The sequence below is a fragment of the Miscanthus floridulus genome, chromosome 7, assembly GCF_019320115.1.
Source record: "Miscanthus floridulus cultivar M001 chromosome 7, ASM1932011v1, whole genome shotgun sequence".
In the NCBI taxonomy this organism is placed as follows: domain Eukaryota; kingdom Viridiplantae; phylum Streptophyta; class Magnoliopsida; order Poales; family Poaceae; genus Miscanthus; species Miscanthus floridulus.
In genome coordinates, this window is record NC_089586.1 from 2,007,365 (window position 1) to 2,033,483 (window position 26,119).

Below are 26,119 nucleotides of genomic sequence, written 5' to 3' on the forward strand. Positions count from 1 at the left end.
TGTCCTTCCCTCTCTCCCTTATCCCATTCACCACCGCGCCAGTCGCCCTCCCCTCCTGCTCCACCTCCAATCGCCGCCCCTCCCCTCCCCTCCATTGTGAGTGTCCTCGGCTGCAGCTCCTCGGCCGCAACTCCTCTGTCGCCCCTCCCTCACGTGAAGCTCCTCTGCCGTCGTCCTTGCCGCTGGCGCATGAAGGAGGATAACAGCATTGGGCCCAAGGGCATCAGTGTCCAATCGAGCATCCTACGGAGGAGCCAATGCAAGCTTAATTTTTTAGCTCCTCTAGCTCCCGCAGACCTTTCTCAGCGTGACTTGAGGAGCTTCGTCCACGGAGCTATTTGTCTTGTCCCGTTTGGTAGCATATCATATGTGGTGCTGCTCTGAGAACTGTTAAAAAAAACACTACCAAACGCGCCCTTACTTTTACCTTTTTTCCCCTCTCCCTGAAACTTCAACTTGACTCTTAATAATCTGGGAATCCTCACGGCTTAAGCTCGACAGGTGACTGAAGCGGCAGGAAACTTTACAAGCTGCGCTACTGGATGCGTGGGATCAATGAATGATAGTGGACGTATATATATATATTTACTTATATATTTGAAGGATTATTAATTCATCATTAAACGCGACTCCATAACACCTAAGTGAAAATCACCCCACTGTACTTGTTCACCGCACCACAGCCCAACTCAGGAACGAACCTCCGCCTCTCTCCCCGGTCCACCGAAAAAGAAAGGGAAAAACTTAGGGAGAAAAGGAGAGATGAAAACACAGCTAATATTGAAGGTGCGCTGTTTGAAATAGTGAGGGCTTGAGTTAAGCTGATCGCTCCATGAGTGATTCAACCGAAAGGAAGCATCAGTACTGTTCTATACGAGATGAAATTAATAACTGGCTAGTACACTATTATGCATGATCTATGGAGTAGTTTGATCCTTCCTATCCTATCTTCCCTATTGAGACGTACACAGAACCTAAAACAGTGAAGGAGAGAAAGTAACTAGGCTACAAGAAATACATACAGCAACACTTGAACGGGCACCTAATTAAACTTAATTAGTTGTGTTTTTTAGGGTGAGGCCTGGGTCCTCCGTATCTCGCGACCACCACTACCTTGTCGGCAGAGGCGGGACTGTTGTTTCCTCCGCGGCCGAAGCTTGGTCGTTCAACCCTTCGTCCAACCACGCCTGCTTCTCCCGTTGATCCCGGCTTCATGTGCACGGTTTCAGTGCTGCCCTTGGTGTGCTCCACGCCGGGCTTCCTCGTCGTCGCTTGCAGTACTTCCTTTGTTGACGGATGCTCGCCGGTCGACATGGACGGGCTCCTCACTGCAATGATAAATCGGCAGCAAATCGGATGAATAAACACAGCAGGAAACTTTAGGGGCGGTCGGAAAAAAAGAAAGAAAGAAAGCAAACACCAGCTACAAACTTTGCATATATAGTAAAACAATGCAAATATGATGTAACTTACCCTGGCGCGCATGAGCAACGGACTGGTCAAGTGCGAGCAAGAAGATGGCCACGATGACCATGAGAACAGTTGAAGAGGCCCTTCTGCAACCCATGCCGATCCGTGTGTGTATGGACACCAACACACCACCAGTCCACCACCACTCCAAAATGAAGCCACCCTCAAGCTTAAGGAAAATGAGGTGAGGGAGTGACGATGCCTTTTTGTTATTTGTTATAGTCAGGCAGTCAGCTCGAGAATCGATTGGTGGTCAAAGCTGAAGCTCGCGAGATCTCTTACACCACTCATTATATATATTATGCATACAAGCAGTCCTCTAAAACATCAGTGCCCGCCCGTACTGATGTCCAAGCGTTCTTTAGCAAGTCCGAGGCGTTCCTTTGCACCGCATAGTCCTACTCCTGCTAAGCTAGCTGGACTCGTACCGTGAGGCACCACGCCACGCACGGTGCACGCACTGGCGCGGCACGTGTGGACTCTGTGCGCCCGCGTGCGCGGCCTTCCGCCGGGTGGTGGCCGGGCTTCGGGAGTAGAGCTCCCTGTTGGCCGGGCGCCCTGCCAAACTGCCGATGCCACGGGCGAGACGGTGCGGGCAGCGTGACTGTGCGTACGTACACCAGAGGCACGTCTGCAGGGAGTCAGCAGGTGCCCGATTAATAAAAAGCCGTCTCGCATCGGGGCCGTTAAGGACCAAGATCCTAAGCTGCTAAGGAGGGTTTTAAAATTGACAGTCAGGAATCGCACAGAAAAGCGCAGTTGGTCGACAGTCGGCCGGTTCCCGGATCCCAACAAGACCAAGAAAAATGAGGCCACTTTTTATATTACACAAAGGATCGGCACGAAGGTCTTCTTGAATCGCCGCAGCTCAGTAAGATTTTGACCAAACGCCTCAAAGAACCCCAGAAAAAGAATCCTTGTACAAACGGCATACGAAGTACTCCAGGCCTGAACATGCTGAGAATTTATCTCTAGTCTCTAGGACTAGGAAATTCAGAACCCTGACAATCACGAAAGGAAGCCAGTTCATTGGGGTTCAAAAACCCTCGGATGCCGTAAGAGGCATCGCCAGTTGGATCTACCAGCCACGCGTTTGTGCTTTTGCCTACTAACTATAAGGTCAAACGGGGAAAGTTACTGCAACGACGACGACGATAGGAATTGGATGAGACGTAGACCAAATTTCAGTTCTTTTTGGGCAGCACGAACTTGAAACCTTTCTTCACCTGCATGTGAGGACAGTACCAAAAGAACTGATGCTCCATTTACCGGTTCCACTCAGAGTCTCAGATTTTCTCCTCAATACAGCTTTAGTAAGAACTTCCTCACGGCTCTCACCAAAGGAAGAGGGTTCTCAACATGCACAGCATGGCCGCTATCTGGGATAATGATCATTTCACAAAGTTCCTTCCCTTTAGGACCATCAGATCCACATTCTGCGTGGTTCATTATCTCCATGCGCATTTTCTGCGAGATGTCTTTAAACTTTGCGTCCTTTTCACCAGCAACGATGAGTAAAGGCCTCTTCAAGTGCTTCAGGTCTTCCCACAGGGACCTGGTACATTGAAACTTGCATGAGACAGGATCACATGAATAATTTCTAATCTAATATAGCACAAAGTAACAAAGTGCAACTGGTCATTTGCTTATCAACTCCACTATCAGTTTGGCGTGTCAGTAGTACTCATTGACCGTTGGTACTGATAAAACAGAAGACACAAAAACATTGTAATGAAAATCTTACTATGAGTACAGTAAGGCGGTCTTACTTTTGTCTCCCCACACTTGAGTCTGCAAGAACCTTAGCTAGAGCTTTGATGTTTTTGTGTTTACTGCGTGTCCTCACTAGAGAATTGAACTCAGGATGCTCTCGTAGACTGAAGGTTTGGTCACCCATCAACACAAGAGTTCCATACAGCGAAATAAAGAAAATTGTCAAACGAGTGCTAGCAATGCATATAATTTTACCATTTCGTACAGGCAATAATCAAACAAGCTAGTTCCTTCATCAGGTTATTACCTGTTCCACAGTTTTCCAGAGTACCAGGTCTGAAGGAAACATTCAAGTCCACAAGACATCAGGAACTGGGCTCTTGATTTATCAATAGCGATACGACGTCTTCTGCTTGCTTCATCTCTCAATCCAGGACTTCCCGATATTGTAACAGCTCCACGAATCTGTTTGGCACAACAAGCTTTATAGAACATTCAAAACAGAAAGAAGTTCACACGAAATGTAAAAACACAGTTACCTTGTGATCTTGATTTAGTGCCATGTGAAGTGCAATCCTTGCACCCATTGAATAGCCAACCACCACCACCTCACCATCAGTTATGTGGCACATCAACTTCAACAATAAATCTGCAACTAGTTGAACTGTTACAATGAATTGTTCTGAATTTTTGTGACGTTGCATTATCTGTGACTCGCCATGACCAGGAAGATCAATTGCAATTACTCGTGCACTGGGGGCAAGAGCTTTCATCATGGGAACCCAATCTTCACTCGTACCAAGAAATCCATGAAGTAAAAGAACAACCTTTTCCTGCATAGGTTAAATCATGGGTCATGGCACTAGTTACTGCAGCAGCAGCATATCAAGTAAAATGCAGGTAAAAAGCGATTTGGAGAGAGAGAGAGAGTATAACTCTTATACTCCCTCTGTTCCAAATTGTAAATCGTTTTGGTTTTTTAGATACGTAGTTTTTATTATGTGTCTAGACATAGCGTATATCTAGGTGCATATAAAAAACTATGTATTTAGAAAAGCCAAAACAACTTATAATTTGGAACGGAGAGAGTACATACCAAGGGGCAGTAAACCCATAATTGAGAAAGTTTTATATATGTGCTATCACTGGTCAAATACACAGAATAAACTCTTATACAGCTATGTGAGGAAATACGACATCTGATTTTCAAAAGAATAGAAGAATTCTTACATTTGTATGATCACCAGCCTCTCGAAGTTTGACTAGATAAGAACAATCGTCCGCATCAACTTGGATAGAATATGACCTAAGTTTTTCTTCACCATACGTCCTTTCTATCTTGTCATTGTTTATGTTTAAATGGTGAAGATAACCATGGGCATCTTCTACTGAGGCTCGGATTCCATCACCAAGTGGGGATGCATGGATCTTTAACTTTTGTTCTGATACATCTTCCCTTAACCACTGATACGTTCCAAGTCCATGTGCGGCAGCTCTACATTTATCTTTGTTTCTTATTCTGGAGACTATAGAGCTCTGTTGGTCAACATAATGTGCTAACTGTATATAGGATGCCAAACCTATAGAACTCTCATACGTGCTACTGATGACAGCCATCTTATCATGTAGCTGTGCCCATTTTGCAATATGAGCTGCATTCTCAAAACCTCCAACAACACTAGGTTTTATAACCTGAGCATGACAATTAAAGCAGGTTAAATATAAAAAAAGAATAAACAACCTTCAAAACTAGCACACAAAGTTTTTCTCGGTACTCACAAGAGCAACTATTCCTGGATGAACAAATTGATGAAGCTTAGGAATTATATCCCCCTTAAGGTTGTCAATAGTCTCATCAAGTGCAACAGGCAAGACACTGTTTTCACAGAACTTGATGAGATCATTTACAGAGCTCACTGGTTCCTGTAAAGTAGAAAAAGAAAAGTGAAAGAAGGTTCTCAAGAAAGAACAAGATGGAAATATGCATTATGAAAAATGGAATGAATCCCAGCCCTGAATAACAGTACTATAGAACAAGATGGAGCGGTAGCCAAGTTTCTTATTTTATGCACCCAACCACCTGGGCACAGGTGCTCCTGTTTTCCGAATAAATGGCACTATTAATTTAGTGGTAAGCGATGTGGCCATTGACAGTGAGACACCCGTGGTGACTTTGTCAATCTCAAAAATCTACCGGTCTCTCGCAGGTGTCACAAGGGAAGTGTCTGTGTATGTGCATTCATAGGGTGAGTGCATGATGTGTATGTGAGCGTGCCTTTAATGCATAGCTTATGAAAATACGGTATATTACCTCAATGTATTCCAAACGAAGACTTTTTACCCTAGATCCAAATTCAACTGCCTGTTCATATGTCCATTTCTGATTTGCATCAACACGGATATTGATCTGGTACCCAACAACTTCTCTTATTTTGTGAAGAGCAGTTGCATCCTCAATGGGGCTTTCACGGCGGCCAACCTTCCAAAGAGAAATTGGAAAGACATTATACTATACCTCGAATTAGCAAAAGAAACTATAAAAGCATTAACTTCCATGTCTTATGATTATGGAACAAGTTAAATAGTTACCTTCAGTTTAAATGTGGTAAAACCTTCAGCAGCCAGTTTGGCAACAGCAAGTGCTACTTCCATTGGAGAGCCATTGCAATCTACGAGTGCACAAATTTGTATGCTTCCAGAACTGTTCTGACTATATTCAATAACATTCTCGTCTCGGCCCAAGGGGTCACAACCAGCGAGAACTTTGAACAAACTACATTTCTGTTGTGATGCAAGTAAATTAAGAATAGCCATCTCCAAACCGCATTTAACACTTGGGAATATCGAAGAAGGCTGAGATGAAGGCAAAACGAGGAAAAGTTTAATCCTCAATGGGACTTTCATGGCGCCCAATCTTCCAAAGTCAGTATTAACAAGTTTGACAAGTTACTTACAGGAATCCCGAGGCTTGTCCATATCCAATTGGAAAAGGACCCTCTCAGTAAGGGAATAACATCTAGCACAGAATCTTTCACCCTGTGGAGAAGAAACCTAAGTTGCTCTTCAACATCCAACAGATCCTCCTCATGAATTTCGATTGGTGCAACCTGTTACAAGAAGTCGATAAGGACTAGAAATATGGAACACGCTCTAAGATGTATTACCAAACAAAATTAACTTGACCACCACTTTCTGGACATGCAAAATCAGAGCTATAGTTACTCCAAAGCATATTTAGTAGCGCAAACCAATTGCTATGTGCTACCATGCAAACACATGTGAACTGTTGGGATGAGAATCGGACACATCGGATCGGATCCAGTAAAACTTGAGCCATTTTCTTTATTAATGATTTTTCAAAATATTTTAGGGTTATTTGCAGGTCCTTCTGTTAACTTAAATCTAGTCAGTCTGCATGGCATCCATTGGCCTACATTGGAACCGCACATGAATACATGATAGCAACAACAAATGATTACATCGTGGTAGGTGAGTTTGGTCAGTATATGTAGTTGGTCTTTTCCCCAAAGAGCAGTTTGTTCTGTTTATTAGTGATGGTGTGGCCAACATGTCAGCAAGCGATATTTTTGTATGGAAGGAAGAAGTGAAAGGAGCAACACTACCAGGTCCACAATTTATAGTAGTAAAGTATACTTAAATTAGAGAATGGTAACCTAATGTCAAAATATTGTTTTGTCCAGTACAGTCACTGTGTTATCGGCCATATATACTATTACACTAGACTTTCCCCTTTTTTGAGAGGACACTGTACTTTCCTCAACAACATAGGTTTATCATAATGCTAGTGGCCTGCTTCATTTACAGCCAATTTAATAGCAAAAATGTGCAATATGCTAGTGGAACAGCAGAATGGAAAAGTGGTAAAGACAAACCTCACCAAATCCTACAATGTTATCCACCACACGAAGCTTCAGAACAAATCCTTCATGAATGAATCTACCATCAGATAGCCCTGAAGTACGTGGTGCAGAAAGCTGGATTCTGTGCAAATGATGATTTCTAAGGCACATCGTAGAGAAGGTGTGGGCACTACATTCATTGGTACAGATTATTACATATACCTGTACAACATGCATTCCACTGAATCAATTCTGTCAACAGGTATGGCATCTACCTCACTCTTAAGACATGGAGCTTCTAGAAGATAGGCCAGATACTGACTTGTAGAATAGTTAGAGAACATGCTCATGATCCTGCAGAACTTGTACAAATATATAAACATGATGGAGAACACAGTTGTAAAAAAAAGATAAAAGAAATTTAGTTTGGATATGAACCTATGAAAGTTGGCATTGCTATCAATACTATTGTCTACTTCTACCACACAATCAACCTGTTCCATATTGGATTTCACCAATGCATCATGAAGCTCCGCTTTTGTTTGAACTAGAAAATGTTTTACCCTGCAACACAAGTAATGAGAGTGCCGAGAAGAAAACTCAGCAATAGAACATAGCAGACAACATAAGCAACAATCTCAACACCTTTAGAATCACTAATTTATTTATATATGTTGGCTTCAGGGGAAAACAATGATAAAAGTTAACTTTACAAGCATAAGGTTGAAGCTAATACACAGGTTCAGAGGAACACCAGCATAATTTTGTTACAACCAGATGGAGCTTTGTAAGCAGAATAAGTGAATAGCAATTGGTGTTACCTGTGTGCAGCACATAGTTTGGAAATTGATATGTCATGAGAGGCGTAGAAGAATTTCTCCAAAATCTGTGGTGAAGCAGTTTTTGCAACTGGTAGAAAGCTGAAGATTGCACCACCATGGTTGTTGACAACAATTATTGTCATAGGTTTCCTCCATGCCCTTCAATAATGTCAATAGCATTATCCATAATGAATATACTGTTCAACATCATGACAATACAGGAGTAGCTTGGGTAAATAGTGTAACAACATTTTTGTTGACTGTCACTAGGTTGATCTAATAGGAATTGGTCATGTCTGAGATGATCAGGTTAATGGACAGGTGCAGAGAAGGGTTCAAACTACAAACCTTTGGTTGAGAAGTGCCAATCCATTTGTATCATGAAGAAAAGATATGTCACCAACCACACAGAATACCTGAAAACATGCAGAGTCAAGTTCTGCCAAAAGCCTAAAAATTCATTCCTCATTCCTCAAGTGAATGATTAAGTACAAATGTACTGATAAGAACACCACCCTTTTTAAGAAGAACAAGCATGTCTTAAATTAAATGAAGTGCTATAATATGCCTATACTAGTATGAAAATTATTTTAAGTCAGGCTTAAGTCTAAGATAAATAGAAAATGTACAAAAATATATTATCATTTAATCAGAAAATATACAAAATTCATTGCCTCTAATAGGAATAATTTCCCTAGAACGTGGACTTTAACTAAAGAAATGACTTACATGCTTGTTTGATCCAATAGCAAATCCGATTGCTGTGCTGATTAAACCATCAATGCCACTTGCTCCTCTGTTCCCAGCCACTGCTGTGCCAACAAAGTCTGGAAAATGATGTGTCATCACATTATTTCCATTTGTAGTGTAATCCATCCAACCGTTACCAAACATGTCTAAGTCTCGGATGACCATGCTGTTCCCAACAAACATGACAGCATCACCATAAAGTGACTCCCCAATTATATGAGCAACATATGGTTCTGTAAGTGAGCACTTTGCATGTATCTGAAACATTATCTCCTGAGAAACCTGGAATGGGCAACAGTTTGTGAGAACAAAACTCAATAGCATAAGGGCCAAAAGACCTTTTCAGTTATTCCCAGGGAGAGGGAGCTCTAGCACAAATAAAATATCCAGTTATGCCATGATAGCAAAAAAAGGTACATGACAAAAACTGTTTACTACATTGGAATTTCAAGGTGCAGTGAACCTTTTTATCCATTATAAAATAGCTGTATTAGTGCAAGATTGATGGATTAAAGGCTTATAACAAATGGTTAAGTGCAGAAGGATTAATTATCCATATATGGCCACGTTCGTATGTTTATAAAGCATGTTATGTCTTTACAAGATAGCTACCATGTTTCAGCTCATACCACTGAATTAAGAATGGTCAAAATTTCTGTCCATCTGCTTCTCTTTCTTTGAAAAGTACACCGGCACAAACTAGCAGCAAATTCTGCTACATTAGCTTGTATTCTGTGAGTGACAACATGTGAAGGATCATGACGACACGGATGTCTATCGATCAAGATGTAGGAAGATGGGAAGGAAGTCTCTAGAAACATTCCCACTCGTTTGCTAGTAATACGGCTACCAATCTGCCAATCAAACAGCATCAACTTCAAAAACTTATGACATATTAAATACACCGCATAATTACTGAAAAAAAGAAAGATATAGGGAACAGTGCAAAGAATATAGAATCAATGAGGTTTGAGAAGGTAAACCTGAACAATGACATCCGGGCTTATCCAGTTTTTAGCAGAATCAGACAATAGAATTTGATCAATGTGGTCTATAAACAAAATGCTCTTATCAAGCCCTGGCAATGAATTTACAACTTTCCGCAATCGCAGTCCAGACAGAATATCTGTAGCAACTGGCCAGGATAGGTGCCTAGCTAGTAAAGCTACAGCCCACATATCTTCATCCGTATGAATAGCACCCACTAAAAGAAGCCCTTGTTCTGCCTTCTCTATGATCTCCAGGACCTCCATTACTGAGCAAGAGTAATTACCAAATGCAGAAACTGTTTTCATTCTTAGGTATCTAGTATATGGTTCGCTATTTTTAAACCACTTATCCAAACCTCGCAAACAGTCAACATTCCAATGTTGATTAGTGTAATCTAGTGGTTCTCTAAAAGCACAGTTTATATGCACTGGGCCTTGTGGTGCTTGCATTGCATAGTAGGCTGCTGAATCAAGTGTAGTGAGAACCATTCTTGCATGGATTTGGTCTCCAGGTGGGGGGAGATTAAAAAAATATCTTACAAAGGTACCGAAATGATTGACCTGAAAATGGAAATTAAACTGTTGAGACAGAAAAAAAAGAAGACAGAACCTGGTAAATGAGTTTACCTAGAACAAAAATAAGAAAAAGTCAAGTGCCAAAATTGCAATCCTAACAAGTGCAACTTTATTTATTGGTGTTTCCTTATGTGGGGGGTATAATGGATCTTAGGGTTCACTTGGCATATAAAACACATTTACACAATAATACTGTTGAGAAAATGGCAGAACCTACAAATCTTAATGTGTCATAAGAAATTCAGAATTTTAGGAGTACTGAAACCCATGCAGACAAAGACAAATGTTATCAAGAATTTTGTATTTTAGAATGTATATGCAATCAGAGGTACCTGATTGATGGCTTGGTTAGCTCCAGCATCATGCAACTCAGGAGGACGGTCAGCTGTGAGTAATATAATTGGTACGAAATCTTGACTTGCCTCAACCACCTACACTTGAGTGACACAATGAAACTTTGATTTAACCCAGATAATATTGTCCTTGATTCATAGAACTACGTGCACTACCACGTCCAAATCATTTTTCTTTTATTTTACGGGAATTACTACCATATGCCTTCCTAAAGGTATACAAAGCACTACTATAAGCAAAAACTTGTTGGGTTATGGAACAGAAAAATTATGTGTATTTATGAAGGCTCGTAGCATTTGAATAAGGAAAAGGTGCATTTTTTAGTGAAACAAATCTGCCACTCACTGAAGGAAGAAGATTTGATACAGCGGTTCCTGATGATGTGATTACTACTGCTGGCTTTCGAGAACCTCTCCCATAGCCAAGAGCATGAAATCCAAGTGAACGTTCATCATAACATGATATGCATTTTGTCAAAGGATGGCCTGTAGCAGAAAGTGCAAGCGGGGATGATCTCGACCCTGGAGCTATACAAAAGTACTAAAGCAAAATGGATTAGAATAATTCTAGACATGCTAAAGGTACTAAGTCGGTTAAGCTTACCGTGAAACCGAGCCTAACACATTCTTCAACTATAAGGGATGCCCATGCCAAATTTATGTTAGAGCAACTCTTGATGAAAAATTCAATCGTGTTGCGTTGCAAATATAACTCCTACAGATGGTACAGAACAATATTAGCTATTTTGGTATAGCTCTCCCTCCTTCCTTCCCTCCCTCCCTCCCTCCCTCCGTCTCCATCTCCCTCTCCCTCTCCTTCTCCTTCTCCTTCTCTCTGCCTTTTTGAATTGGTAAGTGATGTAGACTGCAGTGAATCCTAATATACCAAGGTTACATACTTGAATAATAAATTGTTGGCCATATGCAGCTAATGAGCTAAAGATACTTTTTTAACGTTCAGCTAAAGATACTTGGGCGGTATCATACCATGTTCGAATAAAGGAATAGCTGTGGTGAAAATCTAACAAATGACTGATCAGAAGTCAGAAAGTTCTCCTGCAAAAGAAGAGTGTCAGATGTGATCAGGGATATAATTTAATGATACAAAGGACATAAATTACACTTTCAAAAAGAAGGTAGATTAACAGGAAAATGTTTCTTTGTCCCCCAATTTTGCGGGCCCATTTCTACTGCAAAGTTTTAGTGCCCAGCCTTTTGGTCTGAGAACCCTAGGAGTAGGTCAAGACAAATGTACCAAGTTAGCGCCAGGTGGCACCAACATGTTAGTCACCCCAGTACCCCCACCAATTTAGTGACTCAGATTTAATGGATTTGGCGTTTTTATGGAAGGTTTACTTTCGAACTGTAACAAATATTTAGGGACGAAAAATAAACTTTACACATTCTCTGATTCCACGTGGTAAGATTATAAGATGTGTTTTCTGTTGGAGTATGAGAGTATGAGTGTATTAGGCCCATGAGGCCCATGTATGACTAATATACATTGCTACCCTTCTAGGGTTAGCCCAATGATACTTCCACACTATTCTAGCATGGTATCAGACTAGGCTTTCCTCCCTCCCCTTCCCCAACCAGCCGCCAGGCGCCGCCGGCCGGCCTCTTGCCGCCGCCATGGCTGGCCGCCCTCCCCCTCCCCCTCCCTCCCCAACCTACTTCCACGTTTTCCCCTCCCTTCCCTACCCGTCGTGGGCCCAGCGCGCGGGCGCCGGCCCCCTTGCCGCGGACGCGGATGGCCCGGCCGCCGCCGCTGTCGCTGCGGGCGTGGGCGCGGGTGCCGGCGCGGGCGCGGGCGCGGGCGTGGGTGGCCCAGCCGCCGCTGCGGGCGCGGGCGCAGGCGGCCCCGCCGCCGCGGGCGCGGACACGGGCAGCCTGCCCACTGCCGCCGCCGCCGCTGCTGCAGGGGCGGGCGTGGGCGCAGGCAGCCACGCCGCTGCCGCTGGGGGCGCGGGGGAGACCCTGGAGCCTTTCTTCTTCCCCGCTCCCCCTCCTCTGCCACCCCCTGCCCCTCTCCAGACGGCAGGGGCCAACTCCGCTCTCGCCGCCGCTCTCGTGGCTGCACGGGCTGCTGCTGCGGACAGCCAGGCCCGGGTGCGGGCGGCCGCCCTCGCTTTGGAGCGCGAGCGCGACGCGGCTGATGCCCTGGCCCGCCAGATCGCTGAGGCGGAGCAGCTCCTCGTCCTCCCTACATCCTACGACACCGCAGCCACCTCCTCAGGCTCGACGGGTCACCGCGCGTCTCGCACCACGGTCATCTGGCACGACCCGGCCGACCCGCACGTGGCTCAGCTCCACTACCAGGCCGGGGGTGTCCAGAACATCCGACTCCTCGTCCCGGTCGTCCTCGAGCCTGAGTCGCCCTCTTACGCCCGCTGGAGGGACCTGGTTCTCCTCACCCTCCGCCGCTACGCCCTCGACGACCACGTCCTAGTCGACGCCTCGGTCGCGGTCCAGACCCCATCGTGGCTGCGCCTTGACAGCGTCGTCCTCTCCTGGATCATCGGGACGATCTCCCTGGACCTCCACGACCTCGTCCGCAACTCTGCTGACGCTCGCCGGGCCTGGCTTGCGCTCGAGGGCCAGTTTCTGGGCAATGCCAAAGCCCGGGCCCTGTGTCTCGATGCGAGCTTCCGCACCTTCGTTCAGGGTGACCTCTCCGTTGGCGATTTCTGCCGGCGCATGAAGAGCATGGCGGACTCCCTCGGCGACCTTGGCTGGCCCGTGGAGGACCGCATTCTGGTCCTCAATGTCCTCCGCGGGCTCAGTGACCGCTACGCCCACCTCCGGACGTGGATCACCCGGCAGAGGCCCTTTCCCTCCTTCCTGCAGGTCCGTGACGACCTTGTCATGGAGGAGCTCACTCAGGGCGTCCAGCCAGGGTCCACCTCCGCGCCAGGGTCCTCGTCTTCCTCGACTGCCCTGGCCGCTACTCCTCCGGCGCGTTCGTTCGCTCCACCGCCGTCGTCGCTTCTTGGTTCTCCTCCCCCCGGGCCGGGCGGGGGTGGGGGGGGGGCCGTGGCGGCCGCCGTCGCCGCGGAGGGGGGCGTGGGGGCCGCGGGGGCCACCACACACCGGCTCCTCCAGGGAGCCACCAGTCGCCCGCGACTCCACGGGGTGCAGCCTGGCCCTCTTTCCACAACCCGTGGTTGGGGCGCATCTCCATGTGGCCCTTCCCGGCTCCAGGTGGAGAGCCCCGCCCACCAGTGGCCTTGCTCACTGGAGCTCCTCCGGGGTTTTACTCCCCGTCTGCGTGGGCTACACCTCCCGGCGCATCTTCGTGGGTGCCACCTCCCGACACCTTGCCCGGACCTGTCGGTTGGAACCCGGCGGCCTTGGCCAGATCCTTCAGCACCATGGCCCTGACACCGCCTGCCGGTACCGACTGGATTGCCGACTCGGGTGCCACTTACCACACTACTCCAGACCCTGGTATACTCTCCTCTATTCACCCTCCTTCTCCCTCTCATCCTTCGTCCATCATGGTCGCGAATGGTTCGTGTATTCTAGTCACGTCAGTGGGTGCCGCCGGCACTCATGGTTCCTTTCTTCTTCCTGACATTCTTGTTGCACCCTCTATGGTTCACAACCTTCTTTCTATTCGTCGTTTTACAGCTGACAATTCCTGTTCTGTTGAATTTGACTCTTCTGGTCTTACTGTAAAGGATTTGGCTTCCCGGCGTCCTCTTCTCCGATGTGACAGCACGGGACCCCTTTACACCCTTCGGCTTCCGACGTCTGCTTCCTCTTCGTCATCGTCTACTTTGTCAGCTGCCTTCGCCGCCACTCCTTCTTCCACCACTTGGCACCGTCGCCTCGGCCATCCTGGACGTGATGCTCTGACGCAGCTTAGTCGCAGTTCCGACATTGGTTGTACTCGGGCTCACGATGAGCACTTGTGTCATGCGTGCCAGCTGGGCCGTCATGTTCGTCTCCCTTTTTGTTCTTCTTCTTCACATGCTACGCATGTGTTTGATCTTGTACACTGCGACCTATGGACATCTCCTGTCATCAGCATTTCTGGGTATAAATACTATCTTGTGGTGGTTGACGATTTCTCGCATTATTCGTGGACTTTCCCCTTGCGTGCAAAGTCGGATACCTTCACCACTCTTCTCCACTTTTTCGCCTGGGTGTCTACTCAGTTCGGCCTTACCATCAAGGCCGTCCAGTGTGACAATGGCCGTGAGTTCGATAACGGCACCTCCCGTGCCTTCTTCCTCTCTCACGGTGTCCAGTTGCGCATGTCTTGCCCGTATACCTCCTCCCAGAACGGCAAGGCCGAGCGCATGATTCGCACCACGAACGACGCCATGCGCACCCTTCTGCTCCAGGCGTCGCTTCCTGCTCGCTTCTGGGCCGAGAGTCTGCACACCTCCACCTATCTCCTTAACCGCCTTCCTTCCGCTGCCTGCCCTGCTCCCACACCACACCACGCTCTCTTCGGTACCCCTCCTCGGTATGACCACCTTCGTGTCTTCGGGTGTGCGTGTTACCCTAACACCACTGCCACCGCTCCCCACAAGCTGGCTCCCCGTTCCGCTCTGTGTGTCTTCCTTGGGTACTCCCCGGATCACAAGGGGTACCGGTGCTTTGACCTCACCTCCCGTCGGGTCCTCATCTCTCGCCACGTGGTGTTTGATGAGTCTGTCTTCCCCTTCTCCACCACCACCACACCATCTCCCACCCCCGACCCTGACCCCTTCTCTCTGTTTCCCACTGACACGGTGGTCCAGCCGCTTTTACCGCTGTCTCCTGCAGGTACTGCTTCCCCGTGCCCCTCGCCGGGCCCGTGCCCCCGCTCGCCGCCCACCAGTGACGCCCCTGGCCCTGCGCCCTGCCCGGGTCCGGAGGCGTCGCCCTCCGGAGCTGCCCCTGCCCCTCCGTCCGCAGCGGGTCCGGGGACGCCGCCTGTCGCACCTCCTGCGCGTTTCGCCCAGCCGGTGCACGTCTACCAGCGCCGTGTGCCGGCGGCAACGCTGCCTCCGGCACCACCGGTGGCTCCTTCTCCGCCGGCGACCCCTACACCGCCGCCGCCGCCTCAGGCTGCCCGTGTCGCGTCGCCGGTGTACCACCCGCAACTCCTTCACCGACACCCGCGGCATGTTCACCCTATGGTGACGCGTCACGCGGCTGGTACCCTGCGGCCCCGGGCTCTCGCGACGATGCCCGACGACCCGCAGATCTCTCCTGTACCCTCTTCCGTTCGCGACGCCTTGTCGGACCCTCATTGGCGCCGTGCGATGGAAGAGGAGTACGCGGCTCTCCTCGTCAACCAGACATGGGATCTGGTGCCCCGTCCACCCGGATCCAACGTCGTCACCGGCAAGTGGATCTGGACACACAAGCGGCGGGCTGATGGTACCCTTGAGAGGTACAAGGCTTGCTGGGTTCTTCGGGGTTTCACTCAGCGCCCTGGAGTCGATTATGATGAGACTTTCAGCCCCGTGGTGAAGCCGGCCACCGTACGCACAGTGCTCTCCCTGGCTCTCAGTCGCTCTTGGCCTGTGCATCAGCTGGACGTCAAGAATGCTTTTCTCCACGGGACTCTCACCGAGACAGTCTACTGCAGCCAGCCAGCGGGGTTTGTTGACTCTTCTCGTCCGGACATGGTCTGCCGGCTCAACAAGTCTCTCTACGGCCTCAAGCAGGCCCCCCGGGCGTGGTACTCTCGGTTTGCTGCTTTCCTGCTGACACTGGGGTTTGTGGAGGCCAAGTCGGATACGTCCCTGTTTATCTATCACCATGGAGCTGAGACTGCCTATCTGCTGCTCTACGTTGATGATATTGTCCTCACAGCCTCCAGCCCGTCCTTACTCAGCCGTGTCATCGCCTCTCTTCAGCAGGAGTTTGCTATGAAGGATCTTGGTGTGCTCCACCACTTCCTCGGGGTCACTGTTGAGCCTCGCCCCACCGGCCTTCTCCTTCACCAGCGGCAGTACACTCTTGATATCCTGGAGCGTGCTGGGATGACTAACTGCAAGCCCTGCTCTACTCCAGTTGACACACAGGGCAAGCTGTCAGAGGCCGTGGGCACCACCGTGGCAGACCCCACTGCTTACCGGAGTCTTGCAGGTGCCCTTCAGTACCTCACCTTCACCAGGCCAGACATCACCTATGCAGTGCAGCAGATATGCCTTCACATGCATGATCCCCGAGAGCCTCACCTCACTGCGCTCAAGCGCCTCCTCCGTTACCTCCGCGGCACTGTCGACTACGGCTTACTCCTTCAGCGGTCTTCCTCCACCGAGCTCGTCGTCTACACTGACGCCGACTGGGCCGGGTGTCCGGACACTCGGCGCTCTACCTCCGGCTACGCTGTCTTTCTGGGCGGCAACCTGGTGTCCTGGTCGTCCAAGCGCCAGCCGGTGGTCTCCCGATCCAGTGCCGAGGCGGAGTACCGAGCTGTCGTTAACGGCGTGGCTGAGGCCTCCTGGCTCCGACAGCTCCTTGCCGAGCTCCACAGCCCTCTCTCCTGGAGCACGCTGGTCTACTGCGACAACGTCAGTGCGGTGTACCTCTCCACCAACCCCGTGCAGCACCAACGGACCAAGCATGTGGAGATCGACCTACACTTTGTCCGTGATCGGGTTGCCATCGGCGATGTTCGGGTCCTACACGTCCCGACCACCTCCCAGTTTGCCGACATCTTCACCAAGGGCCTCCCGTCATCGACCTTCACCGAGTTTCGCTCCAGCCTCAACATCATTGGTGGCTAGTTGCGTCTGTGGGGGGGCTCGTGTGTGTGCTTCTTTTCATGTCCAGTCTGTAACTCCGCTGCGACGGTAGTTCAGACTGCGGGAGGGTGTTGGAGTATGAGAATATGAGTGTATTAGGCCCATGAGGCCCATGTATGACTAATATACATTGCTACCCTTCTAGGGTTAGCCCAATGATACTTCCACACTATTCTAGCATTTTCTACCATGATACAGGCCAAACATCTTCTGTAAGAAGCATGATATTTTTCAAGGAGGGCAGAAGTCTTTTTTTTGGAAAACAAATCAATCTCAAACAAAGCATGGTATAATGTTCCAGGAAGCTTACCAAGGTTAAGGGGATACCTTTTCCACACTAGCTTTGGCATCTATTGAGGCTAGCACTTCTGCATCCAAATACACCTGTAAGATGGATCCAACAAATCAGAATTAACAACCAAATGCCATAGGGTATTAGGAAAATTGTGGTTACCCTGGATGGGGTACTAGCTGCATCATCCTAGCTATAATGCGGGGTTTTCCTCCAAATTTCCAACATTTAAATTTGCAATCCGTACTATGCAATCCAAGGCAGAAATATTACCAACTGAGCATTTCCAGTCTCTGACAAATGTGCATCTCCAGAAATGTAACTTGGTACCAAGCCTTTGTGAGAAATGCTAGCTGAAGAATCATAGCTATTTTGTATCTGTTTCAGATGGGAAAAATAAATATTAAATTGAATAATAAGCTACTATATTTGTTTTGACAAAGTAATGAAGTTCTTTAGATCAGATGATACAGAAGCATAATGTAGCATAAAAATTAAAAAGTGAAGTCCATCAAATAACATGTTATACTGAGTCTTTGTAAATTTGGTCAAATGAAATAACAAAATCATCAAAGGAGAAGTTACAAAAAAATACAATAACTAAGTGAGAAATAAGAAAAGACAAATCAAAATTATTTAGCAATAAGTTGAAAAACTGAAAAATTGTTATCTAGTTCCACATACCTGATCAAAACAAGATTCAAATAAAGAAACCGCATCCTCGAACTTGTGAGAAATAGAATCGTCCCAAACCAGGGTAGATGATAATATGGAACAACTATCAAACTCACTCAACTCAACCTGTAAAATAAATGTGCTAAAGCATCAGAAATGCTAGAAGTCAAATATTTATGTGATGCCTGCAAACAATAACTGAAAAACAAGAGTCTGTGGATTGTGGGTTAGATTACAACATGACTGGTTTGCAGAAAATACATAGAAGAAAAAAACATCATTCAACATTTTTCATCATCCCTCAACAGGGTTGATTTCTACTTTGGACTCTTTTTTGTAGCATTGCTTTTGCATGAGTAATACTCAAAATGGATATTGAGATCTAAAATTATACAACATAAAATCTTAAATTGTGCAATGTTATGGCCATAATACTCACCCAGACATTTCCATTCACCAACTTTCTTCGGGGGACAAGTCAGGATCCCTTGGTAGTCAATCAAGCAAAGTTGTACTTCTAGCATTTTTTATTTACATAAGTTAAGCTCAGCACTGTTTATATCAGCGCAATTGCACTACTACTGCATGTAAGAACTAAGAATAATGTTGCTTCAACAAAGAATCATCCTGCACTTAACATTACTTTGAGGAATTAAGACTAACACTACAAAGGGAACCCTAAGTTTTTCAGCTTTGTATCAAACTATCAATGCAACTATATGAGCCATAGCCATAAAGATCAAGTATATCACAGATTGTACATAAAACTTGAGGTGTAGAGTTGTCCTCTATCTGAATGTAAAATGACTTCTGCATTGAGTTTATATTGCACAAAGGCTGATCAAAATACTTCTAGTCCTAGACCGTGTGCATGCCATAGGAAAATGAAGGTTATTACTTGAGGGATGAAGAAGTAATATGAGCCAAGTTTCTCCTCTACTAATGGCGATTCCTTGACATAATTCATGTCTACAAATCCGTAAGCCTTTATCAAGTGTGAATCAGAAGAAATATATCTGCAAGGAAAAGTAAGTCGTTAATTTTGTTATAGAGGGAGGGAGGGAAGGAAGGAAGGAGGGGGGTGAAACCTCACCTCGATACCAAATCAAATTCATTCTTTACTAGGTAGGAACCATGAAAGCATATTGCGGAACCAATGCCACAGATTTCAAGTTGAAATGATGGAACAGACGTCAGCTTCCTTGATAAATAAAACTGAGGAAACAATGATGATCCTCTAAACTGAGAGCACCACTTAAGTGCCTTTGTACTGGGTGGAACAAGTACCTGCACCATTGTATGTTGAGTTAATCAACTTCCAATATCGCTTGGACTTAAAGAGAGAGACAAATTCATGCCAAAACTAGTTATATCACTATAATAGTTGAATGCATATACTTCAGAATCTTGACACAGATTCTAGAAAAATGCACATGCTGCACATGTCCATGCCAAAAGCAAACAGTGCTCTGGCTGCACAAATTTGGGCAAATAGCCATCTAAAGAATCTAGGAAGCCTAGTTGAACCTTAAGGGGGAAAAGAGCACAAGTTTGAAGGTAAATCCAAATGCTGCATTTGCCATAAACTTATAAACCCAGTGGCGGATCTAGGATGAAAATCTAGGGGGGGCTTAAGTTCACACGGGGACAAAGACATCAAGCTCAGCTCAACGCTCTACCATCGTCTTCAACCTGTTCGTACAACAAAATAGAGCAGTAACGAAACGCTAGACGCTCGGGGTCAGATCAGATTGTTGCCCGGGCAGCTTCTCGCCTGGGAGGCTTGGGGCTTGCATCCAGACAAGTCCTGACTGCTCGATCGGACGATCACCAGCTAGTTCGTAGCTAGTTGTTGGGACCCCAGTTGCTGAGGTACATGACCGTCCGAAGCTCCTCCTCCTGCTGCTTCGCTTTCCTCCTCGCTGCCGCGACGCAGCCTGAGGCGCTGCTGCCGGGGCCGCTCGCGCCTGCTGGCCTCCTGGCGCGCTGCTTCGCCTGACGGAACGCGTAGTTCCATAGGAGGGGCTGAGGGGGGGCTCCACAGGCTAAGCCACGGTAGGGGGCCTCGAGCCCCCCCTGCCCCCCTGGTAGATCCGCCGCTGTATAAACCCATTACCCGAAGGAGATACTGAATAATAGAATTGCACTATATCAAAATTTTAATATAAAAACTAACAACATCCATCAAGTACCAGCCTGCCAGGGTGACTCTAACAATCTAGTCCCGAGCCAACAAATTGGAGGGAGATGCTTTGCGTGCTAACAATTGGGTACGAACGAATTGACCAACTGAAAGTGATCCAAACCTGAAACCCCCGTATTCTCACATACACAACTCTACTGTGGGGGGTATAACCCCAGGTACCCACAGGACAAGGCATGGGCTGCACCATCAGAGTTGGCCCAGCCCACAAGATCAAGGCGTGCGGTGCACAACATTGGTCGACGTGCACCGCAAGGCTATAAGAAGATGTGATTTATTAGATATTATATAATACCAAATAGGATACTTTCCTTGTAACCCTACCCCTCCAGAGCATATAAGGAGAGGCAGGGGTCCCCCAGTCGACATCCCTATACGGATCCTAGGCTTAGCCTAAAGCATCTGATCACACACGCAATATCATACGATAGACAATACAAACCAACAGACCACAGGAGTAAGGTATTACGTCGCGCAGACAGTCCGAACCTGTCTAACTCTTGTGTCTCTGTTGTCTTCTTGTTCTTGATTACGCGCACCTCTGCCGATCAATCTACCTTCGTGGGATACCCCTCGGGGGACTGCCGGCGATATTCTGTCGACAGTTGGCACGCCAGGTAGGGGTGTGCGTGCTGTTTCCATGACGAACAAGATGGTACACTTTTCAGGCTCTTCGTCCTCTCCAAAACCGGGCTAGATCTTTACGGTCGGATCGATCTCCTGGGTCATCAATGCTGACGGAGACGGAGAGATCATCAAGCCGGTGCAGATCGATTCTGCGCCAACCACACCAACACCTGCAACGGTAGATCCGATCTCAAAACCGCCTCTGAGGTCGTCTACCCCAACAACTCGCCGCCTGCTGCCCCGCTACTCGAGGAAGCAGGTCGGCAACGACGATCTGATCGCATCCATCGATCAGGTCGGCCAGAAGCTCGCCGATTGCCTCTCCCTCACGGAATCGGCTCTGACCACTCCGGTTTGGCGCCGATCACCTTCCGGTTCTGATCTATCGGAAGCCGATCGGGAAACTCCAGGGGATACAACCACCATCTGTCAGGATGCCCGAAGAGCTCCAAACCCAACCAGATAACGTCATACGTCGCCGATCAGACGTTCTCACTAAAGATAAGTACCCTTCCTATATCTAAATTTAATACAATTTTCTCCAAGTTTCGCCATGTTTTCTCCTGTTATTATTTCTCCAATATGTCTTCATGATTAATGTCTCCAATAATCTCCATTTGTTCTCCATGCGAATTATCTTTAAGATATTCTCCACTCGACTCGTCGACCAACCACGTTCTCACTTGCGTTATCAGAAACTGCCCTGTTCTCGATCTCACTCCTACACGTGCACGAGCGCCAGCCCTCTGTGTTATGGGTGGTCGGCAATGGCTCCTCGGCGATGTTTGTGCTCTTACGCGTAAACGGGTGCTAAGCACTCTACGCTATGGAGTATGGGCTAGTCGGGGCTGGTGATGCGATACAAAACCAACTGGTAGAAAGTTACTCATATTTAAAATATGAACACTTCAAACAAACATAATGTTTATCTACTCCGCTCTGTTTTCTTCATCATCGAATTCATATATTTTATTTTTACATTATGTACTACCCGTTCTACATATTTGTATTGCAGGATCATCGTCCAGGTGGTTAGACCACCTGGTACTCCGACTTCTCCACCGATCAACTGGTCGGACCGCTAGGTTTATGGACTTCGTCGCCGACCAGTTGATTGGACTGTTCGCCGGTCACTTCTACTCAATGCTCTCTTCGCCGCAGACCAGTTGGCCAGACTGTTCGTCGCTCGCGCTTCATCGTCAGCTACGCTGGGGGCTTACCAGCTAAGCTGGGGACTCCTCGACGTTCGGATTCTTCGTGTAAGAGTTGCCAGCTAAGGCTGGGGACTCCCTTGGCGGCCAGGTCTTGCTATATCTCATCGGTGTGCTATCAAGCTGCTCCATGTTCGGATCAGGGTACTGATCTTGGGCAGCACGTCTAGGGTTTTGATACGCGCATGTCAGATGACGTCGGCAAGCTTTCAGACTTCTTTTCTTTGACCCTACTTCAAGATTCATTCTTCATCTTTCAGCAGGTTCGAAGATTAAGTGGCTACACTTCACCTGGCGGTGAATGTAGTGCTTATTTCTTGATTTACCCTCCTTATTGACGGAGTATAAGTGGCTATACTTCTCCTAAGGGGAAGAATTTTTAAATTTTATCTTGAGCCCCTTACATCCTTCTGGCTAGCCTTACTTGGCTAAGTCCGAGGTCTCCTAACCAGTTAAACTGGTCAGCATTGACTTCCACCGCCCAGGTCACCAGTTAAACCGGTCGGCATTGACTTTCACCGCACAGGTCACCAGTTAAACTGGTCGGCTTTGATTTTCACCGCCCAGGTCAACAGTTAAACTGGTCAGCTTCGACTTCCACTGCTCGGATCACCAGTTAAACTGATCAGCTTCACGTCTAACTGGTCGGACTTATTCAAGACGACGCTGCTCAAAGGATACAAGGCGCTCGAAGGCTAGTTGTGGGGGGTATAACCCCAGATACCTACAGGACAAGACATGAGCCGCACCATCAGAGGTGACCCAGCTCACAAGATCAAGGCGTACGGTGCACGACACTGGTCGGCGTGCACCGTAAGGGTACAAGAAGATGTGATTTATTAGATATTGTATAATACCAAATAGGATACTTTCTTTGTAACCCTACCCCTCCAGAGCATATAAGGAGAGGCAGGGGTCCCCCAATCGACATCCCCATACGGATCCTAGGCTTAGCCTAAGGCATCTGATCACACACGCAATATCATACGATAGCCAATATAAACCAACAGACCACAGGAGTAGGGTATTACGTCGCGCAGATGGTGCGAGCCTGTCTAACTCTTGTGTCTTTGTTGCCTTCTTGTTCTTGATTACGCGTACCTCTACCGATCAATCTACCTTCGTGGAATATCTCTCGGCGAACTGCCGACGATATGCTGTCGATATCTAGCATTGATCAGCTTGATCAGCAGCGCCCGTAAGATTTCTCAGACAGCGATGGAATGAAAGAGGGGTGAAAGCAAAACAGCATCGTAGTAACTACATAGCGAACCCCCAAAATTCTGCAAGTTCTCACTGTACCCAACAGCCATCGGTTCATCGCCAATCAAAATGCACCCGCTACTCTTCATCAAAGCAGCATAGAGTAGCGACGATACCCACACCGTACCTCGAACCTGATCACGCCGCTCCTGGCGCCAGCAGGCGGGGTGGCCTTGACCTCATTGGCGGCCCGCAGCAGTGCGTCGAGGCCGTCACCGACAGTGAGCGCGGGGGGAAGCCTCCTCGTGAACGATACGTCCACGGGGAGGTCGCGGTCCCCGTTCTCAGCCATCTCGTCGACGTCGATCACGATACCAGCGTGACGCCCTGCGCGCGCGCGGAGCAGAACGAGAGGGGTGCTACTGCGGCGGATGCAGCGGCGGGAGAGGCCGCGGCGTCGAGGTGGGAGGGGAGGGAAAGCGCGGAGGGGGGTGAAGGTGAGGAGAGGAAGGCGGGGAGGGGGCGAGACGGCGAGCATGCCAGCGAGGTTGGTGGGAGGTGGCCGGGTGGGGAAGAGGGGGAAGACCGGAAGAGGCGAAAGCGAGTGGTAGTGGGAAGTGGACGTTGGGTTTACGAAGGGAGGGGATAGGGTTCCGGGGCCCAGCCAAGTCATCCTCGTGTGGGCTCTGCACGGGCTGGGCTTGGCCGGTAGAGTGTAGGCTTTTAAGGCCGATCACATATGGGACAGCTCAGCCAGCAGGTCTCAATTTTGCTAAAAAAAAGGCAGCAGGTCTTAATGCCAAAGGCTATGTAGCCAAGAGAGCAAATATTAGTTTCAAAAAAAAGGAGAGCAAATATTACATGATTTAATAGCATTGTGATTTTCAGTGGTAGACGATGTTTCCGCCGACAACAAAGTGCCTCTCGAAGATTTGTCGGCTCGGTCTTCGAAGATGCTCATAGAGATAGGATTTGCGTTCGTACGTTCATAGGGATAAATGTGTGTTGTTAACGTTCTTTCTGTTTTTTCTTCTTCGTATCTGTCTTTTTTCATCCACTTTGAATTTTTTGTTTTTCAAAAAGTCAAAAATAAATAAATAATAAATGACCGGTACAAGTCTTAGAATCATTGGCCGTTACTTAATAAGAAACAAAGATTAGAAACAAATCTTATATTTGTTACAAATAATCTAGATCAGTCGATGGTCTAACTAATCAAGTCATGAATTGGATCTTGAGCAGTTTATTATCTAATCCGATCTAAATAAATGTATTCTTACAGTTTCACCATAATTATCAGCGGACAGATTAATTCTGGATACAACGCTAATTCTTTCCCAACTTTAAGCAAACATTAGAATTACATATTTTAAGGGTCCTCAAAGAAAGTCAAGGAAGTCAATATTTAACTATAGTAACAAAAGATAGTATGAAATTGAAGTTATGGTACATTGTCTACATATTTCTATGTTTTGCGATAAGAGAACAAATCTATTAAGCTTATATTTTAATTTGACACGGGTTTAATAGGACATTGTCATATTATTGCCAATATTAACTTATGTTTTGTATATCATATTCATCATAAAATAAATTTTAGATTTGTTTCCACAACGAGATTTTAGATTTTATTGAAAAGGTAAATCATAAATAGCTATATACCATTTCCTAATGACTATAGGGGATGAATAGCATATTAAAAATTCTACAATAACACTAAGCCAAGTGGTTAGACAATTATAAGGCGAAGCAAGTGTTGGCTAGCCTACTAAAAATGTAAGCCTTCTGTCCACAACTCTAGTTGCTATGATCTATAATTCACACAAAAACTAAGTCATTACTCTCTAAGTTAGTGAGCACTCAAAGACTAACTAAAGAGTCTCACTAACCAAACTAACAAGACACAGGCTAGCTCTTAAAACTAGTTACACTAAAGAGCTTAGCTACACTAGAAAAGTAAGTGCAAGAGAGGTATGAAAGGATCAAGATACCCAAGAGGGGGGGGGTTTAATTGGGCTAATTCTAAAATTCTTTGCAATAATTAAACCCTACGGTTAGCCCACTTTACCCCTTGTGCCTAGAAAGTGTTTCTATTGTTTTACCGCACAAAAGTTTAGCAACCTATGTTCCAATCCTACTCTAGCATGACAATTCTATGAATGTAAAGATAAGAATTGAATTACTCAAAGTAAATGCATAAAGTAAGGAGAGAAGGAGGAATGCGGCGATGTTTTGCCGAGGTATCGGAGAGTCGCCACTCCCCACTAGTTCTCGTTGGAGTGCCCGCGCAAGGGTGTAGCTCCCCCTTGATCCGCGCAAGGATCAAGTGCTCTCTATGGGTTGATTCTTCGACACTCCGTCACGGTGAATCACCCACTACCGCTCACAACTTGAGTTGGGTCATCCACAAGCTCCGTCGGATGATCACTAAGTTCTCAATCACCACCAAGCCATCTAGGTGATGGCGATCACCAAGAGTAACAAGCACGAACTCTCACTTGACCACGATAAGCCTAATGAGAAGGGTGGATGCATACTTTGCTACTCTTGCTTTCACTAATGAGGTCTCTCTCTTAGATTCTCAAATCTCAATCACCTCACTAGGATCTTGCTCTTTTTGGCAC

The 26,119-nt window shown here is 47.0% G+C and overlaps 2 protein-coding genes across 9 annotated transcripts; one reads left to right on the forward strand and one right to left on the reverse strand.

Moving 5' to 3' along the window:
* Window positions 1-2,716: 2,716 nt before the first annotated feature.
* On the reverse strand, window positions 2,717-24,057 carry LOC136466384 (protein PHYLLO, chloroplastic-like). Of its 8 annotated transcripts, XM_066464763.1 has the most exons (27): window positions 23,683-24,057; window positions 19,345-19,538; window positions 19,150-19,267; window positions 18,261-18,377; window positions 17,850-17,954; window positions 17,612-17,668; window positions 11,520-11,588; window positions 11,137-11,247; window positions 10,879-11,073; window positions 10,512-10,610; window positions 9,598-10,164; window positions 9,244-9,468; window positions 8,594-8,896; window positions 8,213-8,280; window positions 7,865-8,023; window positions 7,482-7,607; window positions 7,266-7,397; window positions 7,077-7,185; window positions 6,138-6,290; window positions 5,773-6,036; window positions 5,495-5,662; window positions 4,963-5,106; window positions 4,414-4,875; window positions 3,723-4,016; window positions 3,491-3,648; window positions 3,240-3,347; window positions 2,717-3,025 (listed from the first exon to the last, which is right to left on the reverse strand). In XM_066464763.1, exons 1-27 carry the CDS (start codon window positions 24,031-24,033, stop codon window positions 2,770-2,772), a joined length of 5,112 nt encoding a protein of 1,703 aa, XP_066320860.1. In that variant the 5' UTR covers window positions 24,034-24,057; the 3' UTR covers window positions 2,717-2,769. The 8 variants fall into 8 exon arrangements, with proteins under 8 accessions (XP_066320860.1, XP_066320861.1, XP_066320862.1 ...); XM_066464764.1 differs by having other exon boundaries at window positions 7,266-7,607; window positions 19,345-19,367; XM_066464765.1 differs by lacking the exon at window positions 7,482-7,607.
* Window positions 11,686-13,913, forward strand: LOC136466383 (uncharacterized). The gene has a single exon (XM_066464761.1). It carries the CDS (start codon window positions 12,165-12,167, stop codon window positions 13,911-13,913), a length of 1,749 nt encoding a protein of 582 aa, XP_066320858.1. The 5' UTR covers window positions 11,686-12,164.
* Window positions 24,058-26,119: the final 2,062 nt, after the last annotated feature.

What these genes read in the sequence shown, in the direction of transcription:
- LOC136466384 (XM_066464762.1), bottom strand. Translation starts at nt 24,033, where the DNA reads ATGCTCGCCGTCTCGCCCCCTCCCCGCCTTCCTCTCCTCACCTTCACC. An exon ending in CTAACCAAGCCATCAATCAG is followed by an intron (nt 10,165 to 10,511) that starts GTACCTCTGATT and finishes TTCCATTTTCAG; the next exon opens with GTCAATCATTTCGGTACCTT. An exon ending in ACATTGTAGGATTTGGTGAG is followed by an intron (nt 6,291 to 7,076) that starts GTTTGTCTTTAC and finishes TTCTTGTAACAG; the next exon opens with GTTGCACCAATCGAAATTCA.
- LOC136466383 (XM_066464761.1), top strand. Translation starts at nt 12,165, where the DNA reads ATGGCTGGCCGCCCTCCCCCTCCCCCTCCCTCCCCAACCTACTTCCAC.